We start from the raw sequence: 19,326 nt of genomic DNA, 5'->3' as shown, positions 1-19,326 counted from the left end.
TGACAAAAGAGACAGCATAGCATTGTTCCTTAAGATCACAACTTTAAGATGGGTAGATTTCAATTTTGGTGGAGGACAATTTGTAGTCTGTTGCTTAAATGACTTACACATATTTTTGTTCCTAAAGTAATTTGGCCCTGAGGGATATTGACCTTTCACTATTCACCCCATTGTCATCTCAGAAGCAAAAGATGAATGTGAAGGGAGTACTGGCTGTAACTGGGGGCCATTCCGCACCAGGATCTATGTAGAAAATTGGTTTCGGAACGAAAAAACGCCATTTTAAATAGTGGAATTCGTCATTATGTATACCTGCCTTTGTAGTGGAATCCAGTTGCGTTTCTATCGTTTCCCACAGATTTCCGGTCTCGGCAAAAATCGCTAGCCAGGAAGCGATATTGCCGAGCTTTGTCCCACCCCTGGCCATCAATCAAACGAGCAGCCAATGGGCGGCCGTTATCATGCTCCCGAAAAGCCCCTTTCCCTTTAAGGAAGGTTTAAAAAAAAAACACGTTGCAACGAATCTGCGTTGATTCGCTGCAACGGAGAGACAAATCTAGCTAGCAGGAGAGACCCATCTAGCTAGCAGGTGGTGTTTGAGCTGCCATTTCATCATTGCCATCCCCCCCCCAGTGAATTAAAAAAACACCCCCCCCCCCGTACGGGCGCAATTTTTGGCCGAAAATAGAGTTAAAAATAAAGGGAAAATAAACCAGCAAACAGGGCTGTGTGGTGCTTGGTGCTTGGTGACTTAAAACAGCTGTGGGGAGGGACTGCAGCCGGGGAAGCCTCGCTGGGTAAACTAAGGCTTGCCAGTGCGTTGATCTCCGCTCGCTCCGAGAAAAAAAAATGGTGATCGCTTCACCAGAAGATCAGAGGAGAGAGCCAGGGGGAGGGACTTTGCGGAAACTGCAACAATGGTAACGCACAGAACTTTCCCGCTAGTGTTGCAGATTGGTTGCAAGAGTGTAGCGCTTTCCGGAGGGTGAATCCACTTTTTGGGATTTCCCTGAAAGCGCTACAACAAAGCGCTTTTTGCAGATCAGTTTCAGGAGTGTGGCATATTGTCAACGATGTTGTGCATAACAGCAAATTAGTAGCGATTTCAATTTGCAACCATTGTGCAATTTTGAACGAGTGCGGAATGGCCCCCGGATTTGCAGGAAGTGGGGCCTTAGGTCAGAGAGCCAGTGTGCTGTAGTGATTAAGAGTGTCTGCCTCTAATCTGGAGAGCTGGGTTTGATTCCCCATTCCTCCACAGACAGCCAGCTGGGTGACTTGGGTCAGTCACAGTTCTCTCAGAGCTCTCAGCACCACCTACCTCACAGGGAGTCTATTGTGGGGAGAGGAAGGGAAGGTGGTTGTAAACTGCTTTAAGACTCCTTCAGGTAGTGAAAAGCGGGGTATAAAAACAGACTCGTCTACTAGTAGCCATTCACTTCTCCAGATAGATTCGCTAGCAAAATTATAAATCATTCCCATTTTTTGCCTTTTTTGAATATGTGTTGTATGGAAGTGGAAGAAGTGCTGTCATTGACCACCTATGGGCTTATTTAAATTAAATAGTTGCGGATTTGGGTTTTGGCCCCTTGATTCTAAATAAATAGTTGTGGTAGCATCCATAGGACAGCATCCAAAGCATAATGGCACAAGTATTTTGAGTCTAAGGGGCCTTATGACTTGTTATTTGAACAGAAACCCTCTTTTGAACACGAGGAAAGCTTTCAAAGTTTGTGGTAGTGTCAATGGGATTGTGTTCTGTTGTTCTAGGAAGGAAAGTAAAATATGCATTAGGGATAGCATGAGCCCCTTTTGTGAACCTAAGAAGCTCTTCATTTGTAGCACCAGTGGCATGAATTTAATGCACTGGGAGTCATTTTTACTCAGTTCTGTGGGTTGTCTTTTTGCTGTGTTGCCATACTTTGTATAGAAGTGGGACTTCTTGACTAGCAATACAAAAAAATCACAATTTTGTGGAAAGTAATTGTAAGTCACTGCCTGTCTCCATTAACCCAATGTCCTCAGTACTGTCTGATTGTGTTAACCTGAATATATATGTAATGGAAAACATGTGGTTAGAGCAAAGAAGAAACAGTAATGATTTGCAGCTTTTCCTGAGTAATTTTTATTGTGTGCAAAAAGCATTCTTGTGGGTTCATTAGTTGTTGATCTTGACTGAAATAGAAAAACAGATTCCAATCCATTGATAGTGGATTCAGTTCCCAACAAAGTCAGTAGAGCTATGAGGGTCATCTGACCTTTGGTCCTTGCAGGCTAGAGTGTAAACTCTGTTGGGCAGAGTCCCATGTCGCTGCTCAGTTTGGGGGCAGAATGTACATTGCCGTAGATTCTGCATCCTTCCGACTGCATAATCAACACTTCAGCCTGTGCTGTGTTGTTACTTCTTAGAACAAGGATGTATCATAAGATAAAATGGAAACACTGTGTGGCTGGTGTGAGTGGCAAAGTAGCTGCAAGACAGTAGGTGAATTTCAGTAAGATACTGGTGTTAATCTGAAACACATGTGCAAGTGTGTGTTTCCCCAACTTTGTACATGTTAAGAACATTAGACTTTCAGCCAATTCTTGCTTCATAACACCATTTTAGAAAGCAAAAATAAATGTGATCCCATGAACAAAAGTATTGTGTACCTAAAGCTGAGATAATCGGTTATATTGGTAGCACCACAAACTAGTCCCATAGTGGCTTCACGGAACAAACCACACTATGAATTACAGTATTTGCTGGCGTATAAGACTACTTTTCCCCCCTGAAAAACATGCCTCCAAGTGGGGGGGTCGTCTTATACGCCAGGTGCACTTCAGTTGGGATAGACATAGTTGCCCATAGTGGCCCATAGTACTGTATTTTGAGTGGAAATGTTGGGGGGGGGGGTCGTCTTATACGCCCAGTCGTCTTATACGCCGGCAAATACGGTAATAACTCCGTATTATCAGGTGGTGCCCTGAGTAAGCACAGATCGATATCTGCTGACTGATCAAGTCCCTTTAGTTGAATCACTAAGTTGAAGGCTGTCTGCAGTTACATAGCATAATTGTTATAGGTTTACTATATTTTTGGAAGGACACACTTCTTTACTAGCATGGAATATAGAGGTTTAGGCTGTCTGATGTTTTTATGGTGACATCTTTCTAACTCAAGGGACCTTCAGGGTAGCTTATAAAACATAAAAGCAGTGTGTTAAAGTCATATTAAACCATATATATTAGGAATAAAACTTCCAAACCACAGACAAGTGTTTGACTGGTATTGTAAAATGAAGAGTAACTGCAAATGTTAATCGACCTCCATTTAAAAATGCTCTGATTTGATGAAGTTGGGATAGGTTTACCACCATGTATGTGATTCCGAACTATGGCATAAACCATATGATTAATAGATCTGCAAAATAGAGATTGGGGCGGTGTTTATCTGGAAACTTGAAGGAAGTCATCCCAGGCTTGCTGGGGAGGCGGGGAGGAATAAAATCTTTAAAAACCCAAACAAACCTATATCAAAGGATTAAAACTCCCACAAATAATTGAGATGCCTCCTGTAGCTTTAAGCAAATACTGCCCTTTGAGCTCTCAGTGACCATTTGCTAGGGAACTAAATCATAATTGCAGAGAGCTCATAGCATGGGCTTCTATAAAGCAAAACCATGGGAGTCAAAAGCAGGCCTGGAACAGGTCATCTCCCTCTCCTCAGTCTTATCCCAGATGGAGAAGTACTCACTGGCCAATCATCGGAAGCACACTTCCTGCCTAACTGGGCTTAGCCTGGCAACGGTTGCCACTATGCAACTGACCCTGGGGGCTGCTGCCACCACAGCTCACCTAGACTTTGCCAGCGGAAAAGGTGTCAGGGAAGAAAGAAGGCGGGGGATAATTGCAGATTTGCTGGTGGTGGGAAGGAATTGGTAAAATGGGAGAAGCTACGGTAAGGCCTTGCCACTGAATGGGGACAAGAAATAGAAGGGAGAGGATATAGGGGAAAATGAGATGCCCCTTCAATTAGATCCTCCAGTTGTTGCTTTCTAAGGCTAGATTATTTGTAGCAAGATGAAGCAAATACGGCAATGGGAAAAGTCTGCTCAGAGGAAGTACCATATTTGAAATCTTGGTGCTTTTATTTTTTGCAGTTTAGACATGGGTTAACTTTCTTTTTTCTTTGCTCCATCAGCAGGTTGTTGCCAACATAGCCAAAGTGCTTTCCAGTCCTAATCTACAATAAAAAAAATTTTGTTTGCTAAATAGTATGCTGCTGAAGCGTAAACAGGGAGTTCTGCTGTATGAAAATAATGTTTGGTTTTATCACCAAATTCCAGGGTCACCTGGTTTTAGAAAATACAGAAACAACAATAACAAATATGACTTGATATCTTAGCTTTGCACATCCAGTAATTAGTTTAGGACGTAACTGAAATGTCCAAGGATCTTGTTGCACTATGAAGAACCTCAGATTTTGTACCCTTCTAAATGCTAAATAACAGCCAGTTTGGTGTTGAGGTTGGGAGCAGTGACCTTTAATCTGGAGAGCCAGATTTGATTCCCTGCTCCTCCACATGCATCCATCTTGGTGACCTTGGGCTGGTCTTGGTCATGTTAGCTGTTCTCACAGAGCTGTTCTATCAGTACTGTCTCAAGGCCACCAACCTCATAGGGTGTCTGTTGAAGGGAGAGCCAGGGAAGGCAATTGTAAGCCGCTTTGAGACTCCTTTGCATTGTGAAAAGCAGGGTATAAAAAACAACTCTTCTTCCATTGAAGTCAGTGGGCTTAGAATGGTGTAATTCTGCTTGAACTGATATTGTAACCCCATATTGTAACCCCAAAATAGTGGACTGCGAGGAGGTAAATCCATGTTAAATAACTTTGAATATGAGCTCTTGAAACTTGGTGTCTTAGATTAAGACTTCTTTTTTGGGTTTTTTTTTTAAAGAAAATTCAAATGGGAAGTATTGTTTAATGAAGGGAACTTTAAAAAGTGGTGGTAGATGAGGCAAGAGCTTACACAGTCTGAAACTCTTTGGAGATTTGGAGTTCAGTGAAAACTGCAAGCCTGTCTAGGCTGCTCTGTCACCCTAAACTGTTACTTGTACAAAACAGACGAGCTGTTGTAAATCCCTATCCATCCTTGTTTCCAAGCAGAATCTTCAGATATTTCCCCCAATTCCCTTTGTGCTGGTAAATTCCCAGGATGCTGGTAAAGCCTCACCAGTTTCACAGCTTGCTATTTGTCAGCCATAATAAATGGGTGGGAAACTGGGGGAGCATGAAGCCAAGCTTCTGTTTTCAGATTCTTGACTAGAGAGTAGGCAGGGGAGGAAGATATTGTCTTGGGAAAGCACCAGTTATGTTATGAGAATGTGGTTTTTATCTCTTTGGGCACAGACAGCTAAGAGTGGCAGTACTACTAAATGCCGAAATCCCTGCTCATTCAGATAGCAAACTACATTTCAGCCAGGTATGAAACAGGGTTCAGAATCTGCATGGAGCATCTAGCAGCAAACCATAGTAATAATTGGGCCTACGTTCAAGCATGCCACTAAATAGGAGTTAAATCAAGCTGTGGTTTTGGTTTGTTGTGCCACCTGAATGCAATCACAGTTGTCAGTTTACTGGCAAAGCCCAGAATATTTCAATCTACCTCTGGTGGAGGCCATTTTTATTGCAGCCCTCTCAAAATCATTTATTGAGGCTGACAAACTAATCCAAACTTGTGTAACTGCATCTGGCAAATGGATAAAATTCATCCCTCGGATCCTGAAATGTTTCATAAAAGAGCTGCTTGGTTTCATCTATAAATAACTACTGGATAGAAAACAAAGGTCTTTCCTGTTGCTATTTCTTACTCATAAATACGTTTAGAAAGCGGCCCTAATGTTAGCATTGTGGGTGATGGTTGCTTCAAAGTCCAATTGTTTTAGTAGACATGATTCTGCAGATGAGAAGTACAAATCCATTGTTTAAGAAAACTTTCAAACAAATATAAGTTTGTTTTACATAGTTATTGCATTATATATGAAGCTTTGCATGACTCAAGATACTGTGTGCATGTTGTATTACATGAACTATAATGTATGTATTCAACTCATGCCGTCATGTGCTCAAAGAGGAACACAGAGCAGAGAGCTGGGATTGCCTGTGGCTAGATGCATTAAGAGCACATAGAAGAAATGGCTATATCCAAATGATAGGATTTTGGGTCCACACTCATCCCTGATGCACAGGGAGAGGTGTAGATTGGACACCTTAGAGATAAAATTTAATTTTTCAATTTCAAAAATCCTTTTTGCGGTGTAGTGAAATAGTGCTTTCCAATCTTGTTCATGAAAGTTTGGTTCAGGCTTCAGCCCTGCAAAACCTTAGTGGGCCGCATGAGAAAGTATTTGCTTCCCTTAGTGTAAGAATGTAGTGCCAATTAGTTGCACCTGTGCCCTTGGAAAGCTTAACACTGTCTACCCATATGGATAAGACAGTTGGCTTCAGTTGTTCCCAATTAGCTTGTTATGAGAATGGGCCTTGAGTGAGATGAGTTGGCATTGCATCATCTGTTTCAGGATTGGCACATCTACCCTGACATTAGTAACTCCATTGGTTAATTGATAAATTGTTAGTTTTGGTTTGATTGGTTTCTCTGTCTAAGACCCAACATGGGAATAAGCCATAAAGGTCTTCTATTGCAACATCACGTTGTTCAGATTTTTGATCTGTTCAGGTTTTGGCCTGCTCAAATTTTTAATTTGTTCCAGTTCTGTTCAGATTTGGGGAAACCCTTGTCTGTAACCTTGTGAACCTGCAACTTGTATTATGGACTTTGAAACTCTGTCTTATTGTCTTGCCATTCTCAGGAGTGTCTTGTATTAGACAGAAATATTGTATAAAGTTCTTATTTTCTCACTGCTAGTATATAACTTATATCTGTGCACATTAATAAATATCAATTAATTTTTAAAACCTTGTGCTTTGATTTTGGAAAAAGCCTAGCCTGCCTAACTTGTACCATACTACCACCAAAGCATTTTGATTTGTGAAACTTGTCTTTGGACGGGGTCAAGCTCCTTGGTAAACCCCTGATGGGCTTCAAGACTGCCTCTGGGTCTTGGACACATAAGGTCTTGGACACATATTCAGAGGTGGTGTTAGTACTACTGAACAAGGAGGTTGAGCTATCTACCGTCTTGGTTTTGTAACTGTTTTGACCCTTCTCGTGGGCCACCCTCTTCTCTGAGGTCTGTGGATCTTGGCATTTGGGGACAGGGATGTGACCACAGGAGAGAGCATTTCCCAATATATATGTTACCAAAGAAAGCCAAGTCCCTAGTTAAGCTTGTTCAGGCAGAAATAAACTGTCAAAGCAGGAAATCAATGTGGGGAAGCATTCTGCAGATGGGTCAGCTAGGTCCGTGGCTTTTGCCATAGTTCTTTGGAGGCATTCCTGGTTGTGCAACACTGTTTTTTTAATCAAGACCAGATAAAGTAGAGCAGTGGTTCTCAACCTTTTCTTTGCTGCGACCCCAACTTTAGCACTGAAGCCCAGCAGGGACCCAGCCAGAGGAGCTGCCAGCTAGCGTTGCGGAGGCGCTTTCACCGGCCACCCCAGCCGAGGCCAGGGGTGACCCCCCACAGGAGGTGACTGGAGGGGGGGTGAGGGCCCTGCCCTGGGGAGGGGGCTGCTGCTGCCATCACCACCGCATCCACATTGCTCACTGTCCCGCTCCCGGCCAGGCTTGGGTGCACGTCTTGCTTCCTTAGCTCGCCGCTACTCTCCTTTCTCCTTTTAACCACGGGGGGTTCCGCAGCGGCCCTGCTACAGAGCACATGGGGCTTTCCAGATGGAGTCGGGCGGGATGGGGCGACTTTGGACCCGTGGGGCAAGGGGGTTGCTTTATTGCCAGCTCTGAAAGCGCTTAGCGAAGCATTTGGCACATTCCTTGGCAGGTGCGGCATGACCCGCTGAGCAGCTGCCGAAGGAGCCAGTAGGGCGGTGGAAATGCATGTGCTCATGCATGCACATAACAATCAAGGTGGCATTGAGGCAGCCATTGCCATGGCTCCGCTGCCTGAGCCCACCTCCATCTGGTCGCTGCTTTTGCCACCGCCACCCACCTCCACATGCCGCTGCCACCACATGCCTCCACACGCTGCTGCCTGCCACTGCAGATCAATGCTCTTGTACCAATCTACAGACATGTTCCTTTCACTTATGAAGCAGAACCGGCAGATCGCAAGATTGCTAAGAGTTTTTGTTCCGGGTGTCAGGCAACAGTTTTCCCCGAGGCAACATGGATTCACCTCCCCCTTCTATAGGGGACAGAGGCAGCTCCATCAACAGCAGTTCCAGTATCCTTGGCAATATTTTCAGTCACCCTACTTTGCTTAAAAGAAACGGCACACAGTGACTGAGGGTTCCTCGGGAGAATTCCCTGGAGAGATCAGGATCAGCAACTATTAAAATTATGACTGACCGTTCCAGCCTTAGTGTTAGGCTGGTGCAATTTGTGGATGCCTGGCACCAGATTACATCAGATAGATGGGTGTTGTTGATTGTTATTAATAATAATGATTATAGGTTAGACTAGAGTTAGTGTCCCAGCCCCCTTGTCACTTATCCGCTACTGCTGTGAACTACCCCTGCTCCAAAACTTGGACGTTCAGTTGAAGGAGCTCCTCAAAAAGAGTGCTGTGAAACAAGTCCCTAGATGGCTGCTATCCTGGGGTTTCCATTCAAGGTTTTTCCTTGTAGACAAGAAGGATGTTAAGTGCGGACCTATTTTGGATCTTAAAAAATTAAATAGGTTTTTGAAAATTTCAAAGTTCGGGATGGTTTTTCTTCTGTGATTTGCATTACTGACCCTAGGTACTTGGTTTGCAGTTTTTATTTTAAAGGTTGCTTATTTTTATGTTTCAGTTCACCAGTTGCACAGAATTTTTGCATTTCAAACAAAGTTCTCACATTTTTCAGTACCATTTTCCTACACTTGGATGGGCTACAGGACATAGAACAGCCTTGTGGAACCCCTGGAATAAAATTCAGGCCTCAGGGAACCCCTAAAGATTTAGTGGGCTGTGCCCCTTCCATGTCATAAAAGGTAAAGGTATCCCCTGTGCAAGCACCGGGTCATGTCTGACCCTTGGGGTGACGCCCTCTAGCGTTTTCATGGCAGACTCAATATGGGGTGGTTTGTCAGTGCCTTCCCCAGTCGTTACCGTTTACCCCCCAGCAAGATGGGTACTCATTTTACCGACCTCGGAAGGATGGAAGGCTGAGACAACCTTGAGCCGGCTGCTGGGATCTCCCAGCCTCATGGGCAAAGCTTTCAAACTGCATGTCTGCTGCCTTACCACTCTGCTCCACAAGAGGCTCGGAAGTGAAATATTTAGCAAGCCCTGTCCCCTTTTGCATTACAGGAAATGTCATATTTTGTCCACACCCTTCCCACATCTCAAAGTGACATCAGGAGCCACTCCCCTTTCCCTGTCATGTGAATGGAAGTGACATGCTCTGAGAGTAGAATTCTGAGTGCAGCAGTTTGATAACTGCTCTTCAGGGGTTGCAAACTTCCAGTTTTTTTCTTGAACAGCATTGATAACACTGTGTGTCAGCTACAAGTAGTTCTCAATCAAAGGAATAAGAGGGCGGCTTCAGCTCTCTGTATTTCCAATGACACAACCAAAATTCTGGGATCTGGAAAGCAGAGCCAGAACCCCCCAGAAATAATCTCAGATGTTTTATGAACAGAATAATACCTGCACCATGGGCTAGCAATCAAAATGCTCACTACCAGAGGAAACATGCAGTGTCTTCATTTCTGTATTTTCTCTGTGAAAGAAAAGAGTTGTGAAAACCAGTGGCAGTGACAAAGAAGACCCCACAAATCATCTCATATGTATCTTGTGGACAGAACAGAAAAAATACCTGCACTCTTGGCTGGCCATCAAGTTGCTCTCCGCCAGAGGAAGCATGCAGTGCCTTCATTTCTGTGTTTGCTTTGTGAAAGAAAGGAGCATAGCCCAGGAAGGCAAGGCAAATTTATCCCCTACTCAAACCTAGTGGAGACAGTTTTGACACAATGAGGTTTATCTCACAAAGGTCTCTGGCCAGAAGCCTGGCTTCATCTCGTTTCCGGCCGCTCTGCACTGACTGAGTGTGCTGAGCCCTGTATGACTCACCTTGCTTCCAAGCAAACAGCCTCGGTGGAATGAAATGTACCTTTTAATTTTTTTCAGTGTGAGACGTGTGCTTGTTTTCTCCTTCTGTCCAAACCCTTGGCCAGACTTTGGAGAAGCGCACACAAATTTCATCCTTGATTGAGAGGAGGTGATTTCCCCCCCCCTTGTTCTTGCTGCTTGTTAAGCTCATGCATGTAGGATGCTGAAAACTGGAGCAAAATGTTCAAGGCCTTCTGATGAATGGAGGGATACTCTTCCTTCACTGAAATCTAGAGCTTGTCCACGGGCAGATGGCTGAATCTCATCCTGAGTGTACAGTCTGACTGCAGCTTCCTCTTCCTTCAGACTAAAGTTCTCTAGCTTGGGGGTCATCAACCCCCGGGCCACAGCCTGCTGCCGGGCCGCAAAAGCCTCAGCAGCAGGCCGCGGGGGCCGCACCTCCCTCTCCCCGCCCCTTTCAATGAGAAGCTCTCCAGGCCGCAATCAAATTGGCCGCCAGAGCACCCAATTAGCTTGCGGCCCAGCGAGCTTCTCACTGCAGAAGAGGGGGGAGAGGGAGGCGTGGCCGCTGGCACGCAGGTGGACGCAAATGTGCACATGCGTAGCTGCTGCACATGAGCATTTGCGCCCGCTGGGAGAAATGCAAACACGTATGTGTGCAGGTCTATGCATGCATACATGCAGAAAACTGCTGTGTTTGCACGTTTGCACCATGCCGGGTATGAATGCCCATGCGCGGTAGGTCCGCGCATGCTTGTGCAGGGCTGCTGTGCATGCGCAGGGCCACGGACCACCCTCTCCCCCCACCCCTCCTAGTGGTCTGCAACCAGGAAAAGGTTGTGGGCCACTGCTCTAGCTCATTAGAAGATGCAGAGAAAGGATCCTTAACCCAGTTATAGATTCACGTTGAAAGGGAGGTTTGGGAAAGTACTGTTCAGTTTTGTTCTGCAGAACTTCGAGGTGGTTTTCAATTAGATGTGACATTTCCTGTCTCTCCCCCCCCCCCCCAGTCCTGAGCAGCTGTGAAGACGTTTCAACCTTTTCTTTGGCCACATGGGCAGGTTTAGGGAAGGGAGGTATCTCAGCAGGGTACAATGTCATAAAGTCCACCATGCAAAGCAAATTTTCCTCAGGATAACTGGCCTATGTGATTTGGAGATCGCTTGTAACTTTGGGAGATCTCCAGGCACAATGACGAAGTTGGCAATCCTAGCATGACATAAGAATATATTTTCAAAGGGTCAGAAATGTCTGCATGGCAAGGGGAAACCTTGCACTGTATCCAGGGCTTTAACTAGCTCTCGGCTAAGGATGCCATCCCCTGGTATTATAGCTCATTGCCAGAATACAGAGGTCAGTTTCCCTGGGGAAAATAGCTGCGTTAGAGTGTAGACTCTGTGACATTGTACCCCATTGACATCCCTGTTCTACCCAGGCTCCATCCTCAAATTCCAGGTGTTCCCCAACCTGTATCTGGCTATGGAACCACTTCCTCCAATAAGATCTAAAAGGTAAAGGTAAAGGTATCCCCTGTGCAAGCACCGGGTCATGACTGACCCTTGGGGTGACGCCCTCCAGCGTTTTCTTGGCAGACTCAATACGGGGTGGTTTGCCAGTGCCTTCCCCAGTCATTACCGTTTACCCCCCCCCCCCAGCAAGCTGGGTACTCATTTTACCGACCTCGGCAGGATGGAAGGCTGAGTCAACCTTGAGCCGGCTGCTGGGATTGAACTCCCAGCCTCATGGTCAGACAGCTTCAAACAGCATATCGCTGCCTTACCACTCTGCGCCACAAGAGGCTCCTTGGAATAAGATCTAGTAAGCAAAATTTGCTCAAGATCCCTGGCAACAAAGAGATTGAACTGGTCCCAGCCTGGTGGGACACTCTGCCTGGTGAGATCAGGGCTCTGCAGGACTTGGGACGATTTTGCAGAGAATATAAAACAGAGTTGTTCCACCAGGTGCATGGTTGAGGCCTGAAATAATACCAAAATTATAGCCTCCCTGCCCAAAGTACCAGTCACTTTATCCCCTTGTTAACTATTGAACACGCCTTTATGCCCCCTCTCACCAAAAGAAGGAGGCGGTGTTTTAGAATACTCAGTTTTAAACTGAACATGTAGTTTCAAACTGAAAATAAATGATATTTTAGTATTTTAATATTAAATATTGTGTTATTTTATTACTTTATTGTTGTGCTTTTGTTGTTACCTGTCCTGAGTTTTTGGGGAAGGGCAGGATAGAAACAAAGCAAATGTGAACTAGCGCCAGGAAAATACATTACAATGCAGGATTTTATAACTGTAATAATTTTAGCAATTGCACCTACTGTGACTATGCTCTTATTGTGACTTTCATTATTTATGCTGTAAACTGCCCTGAGCCCATGAGGGAAGGGTGGTCTAAAATATTAATACATACATAAAATAAATAAATATAATAATAATAATGTGAGAAGAGCACGTGATTTGTTTTGGTGGGAAACTTTGCACATGTGCTGGCTCCAAAAGGGATTTGCCACCCCAATTTTGGAGTTTTCAAACAAGAAACAGTATAACTGCAAGTGGCCTGTGAAAGTGCAGTCCCATTGTGTGTCTGCACAGAAGACATTGATGAAAAATAGTTACAGTTTTGGAGAGAAAACCACAGAAATTCAGTTGGAGTATACATGGTTTTTCCACTGAACAATTTAGTATCTTTAAATACCCAAGTATAACTTTTAAGAGTTGGAAAACTCATTTGGATATTATTAAGTCGTCTGCTATTAAAACAACCGGAGCTATCCTAATATTTTATTTTTCTAAAGGAAGTTTACTAATAGAACTAGCGCTTAAATTATTTGTAACTAAGGTGATCTCTCAATTATTATATGGCTCTGTTGCATGGGGTTGGAATGATAACTTTAATAGGAGTCTGGAGAGCATTCAAAATACCCTTTTTCAGAAAATGTTGGCCCTCCCAAAAGGAGTTCCTGCTGCCACGGCTAAGGCTGTATTAGGTATGCCCTTCCTGATCAGCCGTATTCATCTGGTCTATCTAGTCTAGCATTAATAAAATAGAACAAGCTTAATAGCATTCCTAGCAGTATATCATCTAAAAAAAGTTTTAGTGCACTGTTAAGGGACAGTAAAATTAAACTAACTAAACTAACAATGATATTTTGTTACGGTACGATTGGGTGTACATGTGTGATAGTAATGAAGATAAAGGTAGATATAACACACATGAAATTTTCACCATGGTTTAGAAAGATTAAGAAAGATCACGTAAGAGCATTATACCTAAACTATATAAGCAGCTTTATTCTTAGAACTGCTTTTACTGCTCTTCGTTTTCAGACTGTGAAGACAGCTGTGTTGGAGGGCTGTTTTGCTTGTGGCCCTGCTGATTTAAGGCTATGCGTTTGTGGAGAGCAATATGTGGAGGACATAATCCACTATTACACTGTCCTCTTTACGTTGATCCTAGATCTAAATTTTTAGGAAGTTTTCTTGTGGAGCACCATGGACTGATAGATGTAGATAAAATATACTTGCTTTTATCAAATACTGACCCTGACGTCATTCACAAGGTATTTATTTATTTATTATATTTATATACTTCCCTCCTCGAAGGCTCAGGGAGGTTTATATTGAACAGGAATGATACAAGTAACTCAGTTTATAACAATAAAATAATAACGGAAAACATTATAGAACATTGGGGAGAACAAGTCAACATGTACTGATGGCCCAGTGGGATGGGCGAGTCTGCAGTGATGGTTGTAGGAGGGAGGCTCCAGGCAGTTGTCTAATGTTTCTGGGGGAGAGTCAGGGTGGCCATCCATTAGGAGGAAGAGTTGGTTGTTATTGGTTGCAACCCAGCCCAAATCTCCCCACCAGTTGAGCAAGAGGACGCCTAAAGATATTGATTAAGATCGGAGAGAGAACTGCCCCCTGAGGGACTCCGCAAGCCCGTTGGTGACGGCTTGATGAGCTTTCTCCTAGTGCTACCCTCTGTCTGTGATCCGGGAGAAAGGACATCAGCCACTGAAGGGCAGTCCCTCTGCACCCAGCATTGGTAAAGCAATATGCTAGAAGCTAATGGTTGACCGTGTCAAACGCTGCTGAAAGGTCTACTAATACAAACAGCGCCAACCCGCCCTGGTCCAACTTGTGACAGAAGTCATCCATCAGGGCAGCTGGCACTGTCTGTACCCTATGGCCAGGCCGGAAACCTGACTGAGATAGGTCTAGGATTGAAGCTTTTTCCAAGTATGTTAATAGTTGGTTTGTGACAGCCTTTTCAAGCGTCTTTCCCAGAAACACTAAGTGCAATACAAGTCAGTAGTTGGAAGGTTGTTGTGGGTCCAGGGATTGTTTTTAAAGTAGCGGGCGAATGCCTCTTTTAGCCCCTCTGAGAATTCTCCTGTTGAAAGGGAGAGGTTGATTATCTCGTGGAGGGGGGCCAGTACTCTTATATCAGATTTTTTAAAGAGCCATGATGGACATAGGTCTAGAGGGCAAGTGGTTGTCTTTAGCATCTTGTCCACTTTGATCAGTGTGAGTCATCTGAAGTTACTTAATGTACTCTCCAAAGACAGCTAAGGGGCCTCTAGTTCACATTATGCATCTAAAGTAGGAGGGAGGTCATGGTGGATTGTCGAGATTTTATCTGCAAAGTAACTCTCAAAGACCTCGCAGTTGATGACTAATTGGTTATTATTTTGGTGCTCTTCCTCCAGTGCAGTAAGGCAGTAGTCTGCAACCTTTTCTAGGCTGCGGACCGCTGGCAACGGGGAGGGCGATCGCCCGGCCATGCATGTCACGCATTCGTGGCACTCCCTCGCATGCGTGCATGCGTGGCTGGGCCGTGAATGCACATTTGCACCATGCGCTGCCGCAAACACATGTGCAGCACTCCCATGCATGCATGCGTGCACAGGAGTGCCACACATGCACATTTGTGGCCGCACATGGCGAAAATGCGTGGGGAGTGCTGCAAATGTGCGTTTGTGGCCGCGCATGACACAAACGCGCATGCACGGCCCATGCAGCCCTGCAGAGGCAGGGAGCCATGGCCCAGTGCCAGGGCCTTTGTGGCCCGGCACCGGGCCAAGGCCCAGTGGTTGGGGACCACTGCAGTAAGGGATTGAACTATCCTAAATAATTGTGCTGGGCATGAGTTAGCAGATGCTATTTCAGTCAAGCAGAATTTGCATTTTACCGATTTTACCGCCATCTCATAGGCTCTTAGCTGCATTGTACAGGATGTTTTCACCACTTCATCACAAGTCTTCCTCCAGACTCGCTCTAGTCGTCTCACTTCTTGTTTCTTCTCATGGAGCTCCTCAGTGTTCCAAGGGGCCCACTTGAGATGAGAACAGAGAGAATGTCTGGAAGCTATCTGGTTGATGGCGGCCAGCATTCTGTTGTTTCAGTCACTGACCAAGCTGTCTTGAGAAGTGCTGGGAGTCATTGGGTTCAGGAATCCAGTTAGATCCATAATTCTCCACAGGCAAGCTAAAATCTGCTCTGTGCCCAAATGAGGAGGGGGTGGCAGGCCTTGTGGTCTTAGACAGGCCTTCAGGGCCTTGTGGTCTGACCATGGCATGGCATTAGCCAAGACCAGATTCACACTCAGCCCCACACACAAAATGAGATCCAGGATGTGGCCTGCTTGATGGGTTGGGCCAACAACAAATTGTACGAGCCCTAGTGTTGCCATGGCTGACACCAGGCCCAGCCCATTTTTAGAGAGTGGTAGTTCAGCATGGACATTAAAATCACCCAGAATTAAGAGTCTGGGGTACTATAGTGTATAGGCCGCCACCTCCTCTAGCAGGGCTGTCAGGGTATCTGAAGGTGCATAGGGTGCATGGTACACCAGCCAGGTGGCCACACTCTCAGTTGAGTCCCATCCGAGACCAACACATTCAATTCCTGGGATTGTCAATGTGGGGAGAGCCCTGAAGGAAAGTTTTCATGGATTAGGATAGCCGCCCTAATCCTCCCTGCCCCACAATCCAGGACTGATGATGGACAGAAAACTCAGTAGGGGCTAGTTTTTTATGGGTGACTGTTTCACCCTCCCTGACCCAGGTCCCTGTCATGCATGCCAGAAGAATGTTAGTAAAGTTTAGTGATTAATCCATAATATAACAATACAGAGCAATAATCATCTTTATATGTGACAAGGGTTCATATCAGCAAGTATACTGGCAAATACAATATAGAAGAATATTTCCTTTCAGCTGTAAGTATGTATAATAAAGAACTCTTGCTTACATGAACATCAGTCCATCGTGCTTAGAAAACCAACTGAGTTTTTATTCTTTTTAGTTACTTTGTATCCTACAAAGTTCTAGTTATTGCTTTGGCTTTTGTATCACCCCAGGGTTGAACCTCTTGAATCTTTGTTTGTCTTTGAATGTTTTAATTTAAAGAAGTCAGAAACACTGACATGTTCATTTTAATTATATATGCCACCTTGTAGATTTTAAATCCTACTAAAGATTGGGTCATTTTTACACCTATTTAGAAATTGCCTTTAACAAATTTGGTGGTTTTAACTATAAACAGGCTTTTAAGAAAGTTTGGTGTATGAGTACTTTTGTATCAAATTATATGAACAAGTCATAATATTTGGGAGTTTAAAAGGTCATAAACAGAAGCAAGTCTGCTCAAACAGAGATTTACAAGGTTCAGTAGAGATTTATTGTTATGTTTGATATCTGTAACTATTGGTCTTTGTCTTCTTTTATTTTCTAGCTGATTATAATGCCATTTTTAAAGGTCTACAGTCCATCTTCCAAGAGCAGGAAATGACAGAGACTATTCATAACTGGGGAGATCTTGGTTATTTAGCAACATACATCAATAAAAATGGGAGGTGAGTTGAATTCTTGGCCCATGATTTGTGGAGATCATGTTTACAATAAAGTAAAGATATTGTCAGATTATATATTTATCTAACAGCAGGTAAATTAATAGGATATTTAAAGTTTTCATTGTTTTTGCAAGAGATTTAAAGGTTCATTTCAAATTCTACAGTAATTAGTGACTATTTTAAAAAATATTGCTGACTGGTTATATGAACTTGTACTCAGGTGAGGCTTTAGTGTTAATAATAAAGCAAATGCAAGTCCTTACTTCTTGATAGTATGCATGTCTTCCTAAGTAGATATATTTTCCATCCTGGAGCTATCAATTTATGTGTTGGCAACTATTCATAATACTGGCCAATAGGAATGGGCAAAAGTTAAAAATGCCCCACATTGAAGGGAAGGAATCACCTGGGAAGTATTAAATCGCTGGAAACCATTTCACTGGTCAGTTTTGCTTCCCCTGCTTCCAGTGAAATGGCTGCCAGCCATTTAAACCTAACAATGGAGCAGGTGCGCCTATCAACTCTTAGGCCAAAATGACTGCCAGCCATTTCCCAGGTCCATTTTGTTGGGAAAAGAAATTAACTGGTGAAATGGCTCACAGCTATTCAAACCTAATAGTGGGGTGGGTGCACCCATCAGCTGTTAGGCTATAATACCCAGTAGCCATTTCAACATTCCGTTTTGCTTCTTCCTGGTTGGAAGGGGGGGGAGCAAAACCAACCCCTGAAATAGCTCACAGGTCAACTGTGGACATGCATTTTTCAGCTGCTAAGTTTAAATTGCCTGAACCAAACAAAAATCTGGTAAATGTTCAGTGAAGATGACTTCCCCAAACATCAGTTCAAGAGCTCCAAATCTTGCCAGGTACATATGGCATTCTGTGGATAGTTGATGTAATGTGTACCATTTCAATATTATGTTAATTAAAAAAATAGAATGTTTTCCTGGATGTGGGACACCCTGTTGTTCTAATCTGGAGCTAATGCCTATCATTCAGTGTGGAAACCTAACACAGTACTGTTACCAGTGTGGTTTTTGTACAGTTCAGGTCAAAAGGAAAATACATTTTCCTATTATGTTTTTGTTTATATTCTGATGAATTTCTATTTCACATTCACAAAACATGAATATTAGAAGTATTCTTTTGAGAGTGAGCAAAGCCAGATGAAACTAGTGCTTATTTAAGATAGTTTGGATGGCATTTATTGCTATAGAATTGGATACTGTACAGATATATTAAATGTGCATGCTCTATAGTTTCAATCTATAGTTGTTGCTGCTGAAGAACTTTCTTTAACAGAGCCATTGTATTAATTCATGTTAACATCTTGGTTTTCAAATGACATTTATATGGAGATAGTACTATGTGAAGTTCGACCAGTCTGGTTTGTGAGGCTGATCTTGCAGCTTCTAAATGCACTAATTTTAGATAAGACATTAGGGAAACAGAAAAAAAAAATCCCCCTATTGACTTACTTGTGGAGGAGAATAAAGTTATTAATTCTGCTTGTTTCTGTTCTTTGAATTTGTTTTCTTCTTGCTTTGTAGTTTTGCCAGTCTAAGAATATATCCTCATGGGCTGGTGTTGGTTGATATACAGAGTTACAATGACATGAAAAGAGGAGAAGAAACAGAGCAGGTATGTCATTGGCTTTCTCAAAACACAAGGAAAAGTTTCAGAAAAACATGATCATGAAATAAACCCAAATATGCACATGAACTTCTCAAGATAAATTAGATTAAAATGTGATTGAGAAACCATTCTGGTTTAGAAAGGAAGAAGATTAGATTTAATAGTGAATATTTAGGAAGATACTATTCCAAAAAGAAGATTTATTTTTCTTGCACTTCTCTCTCTACCATTCTTTTATCAAGATGCACATACACTGAGCAATCTGTTGTATCATCATAGACAGTAGTTGCAGGTCATCTGGGTAGCACCATAACTGGGACAGAAATGCAAAAAGCTCTTTTAAACTCTCAGAATAACAAACAATACTGAAAGTTTCAAACAACTGAATTGTTAAAAGAAGAAGCTGCAAATATACAAATGGCTACCACGATTTTGTAATACAAACCAGTATGTTGTGATGATTCAAACTTGTGGAGTGGTTTGTCTGAGAAAGTATGGAGAGCTTTTCTTTCATTCCTCATAATGTACAAAATAGGCATGTTCAGTAGGGAATTTTGCTTTTACTGTGCTGTCTTTTGCCAATGTAATCTATGAAAATTGCTTGTGGTTTATCATGCTTTTGACAGTTTACTGTTTGTATTGCTCTCTAAC

At 43.3% G+C, this 19,326-nt stretch overlaps 1 protein-coding gene across 1 annotated transcript in view; it reads left to right on the top strand.

Moving 5' to 3' along the window:
* Positions 1 to 19,326, top strand: part of SMS (spermine synthase) — a 45,333-nt gene that overhangs the window by 3,367 nt on the left and 22,640 nt on the right. The window contains exons 2-3 of the mRNA XM_077343045.1: positions 16,924 to 17,044; positions 18,591 to 18,681. Coding sequence (XP_077199160.1) covers positions 16,924 to 17,044; positions 18,591 to 18,681 — 212 coding nt within the window. The remainder of the gene's footprint in view (positions 1 to 16,923; positions 17,045 to 18,590; positions 18,682 to 19,326) is intronic.

The sequence above is a fragment of the Paroedura picta genome, chromosome 6 (assembly GCF_049243985.1).
Source record: "Paroedura picta isolate Pp20150507F chromosome 6, Ppicta_v3.0, whole genome shotgun sequence".
NCBI lineage: Eukaryota > Metazoa > Chordata > Lepidosauria > Squamata > Gekkonidae > Paroedura > Paroedura picta.
The sequence above is the reverse complement of the archived record's forward strand: the minus strand, read 5'-3'. Positions and strand labels throughout refer to the sequence as shown.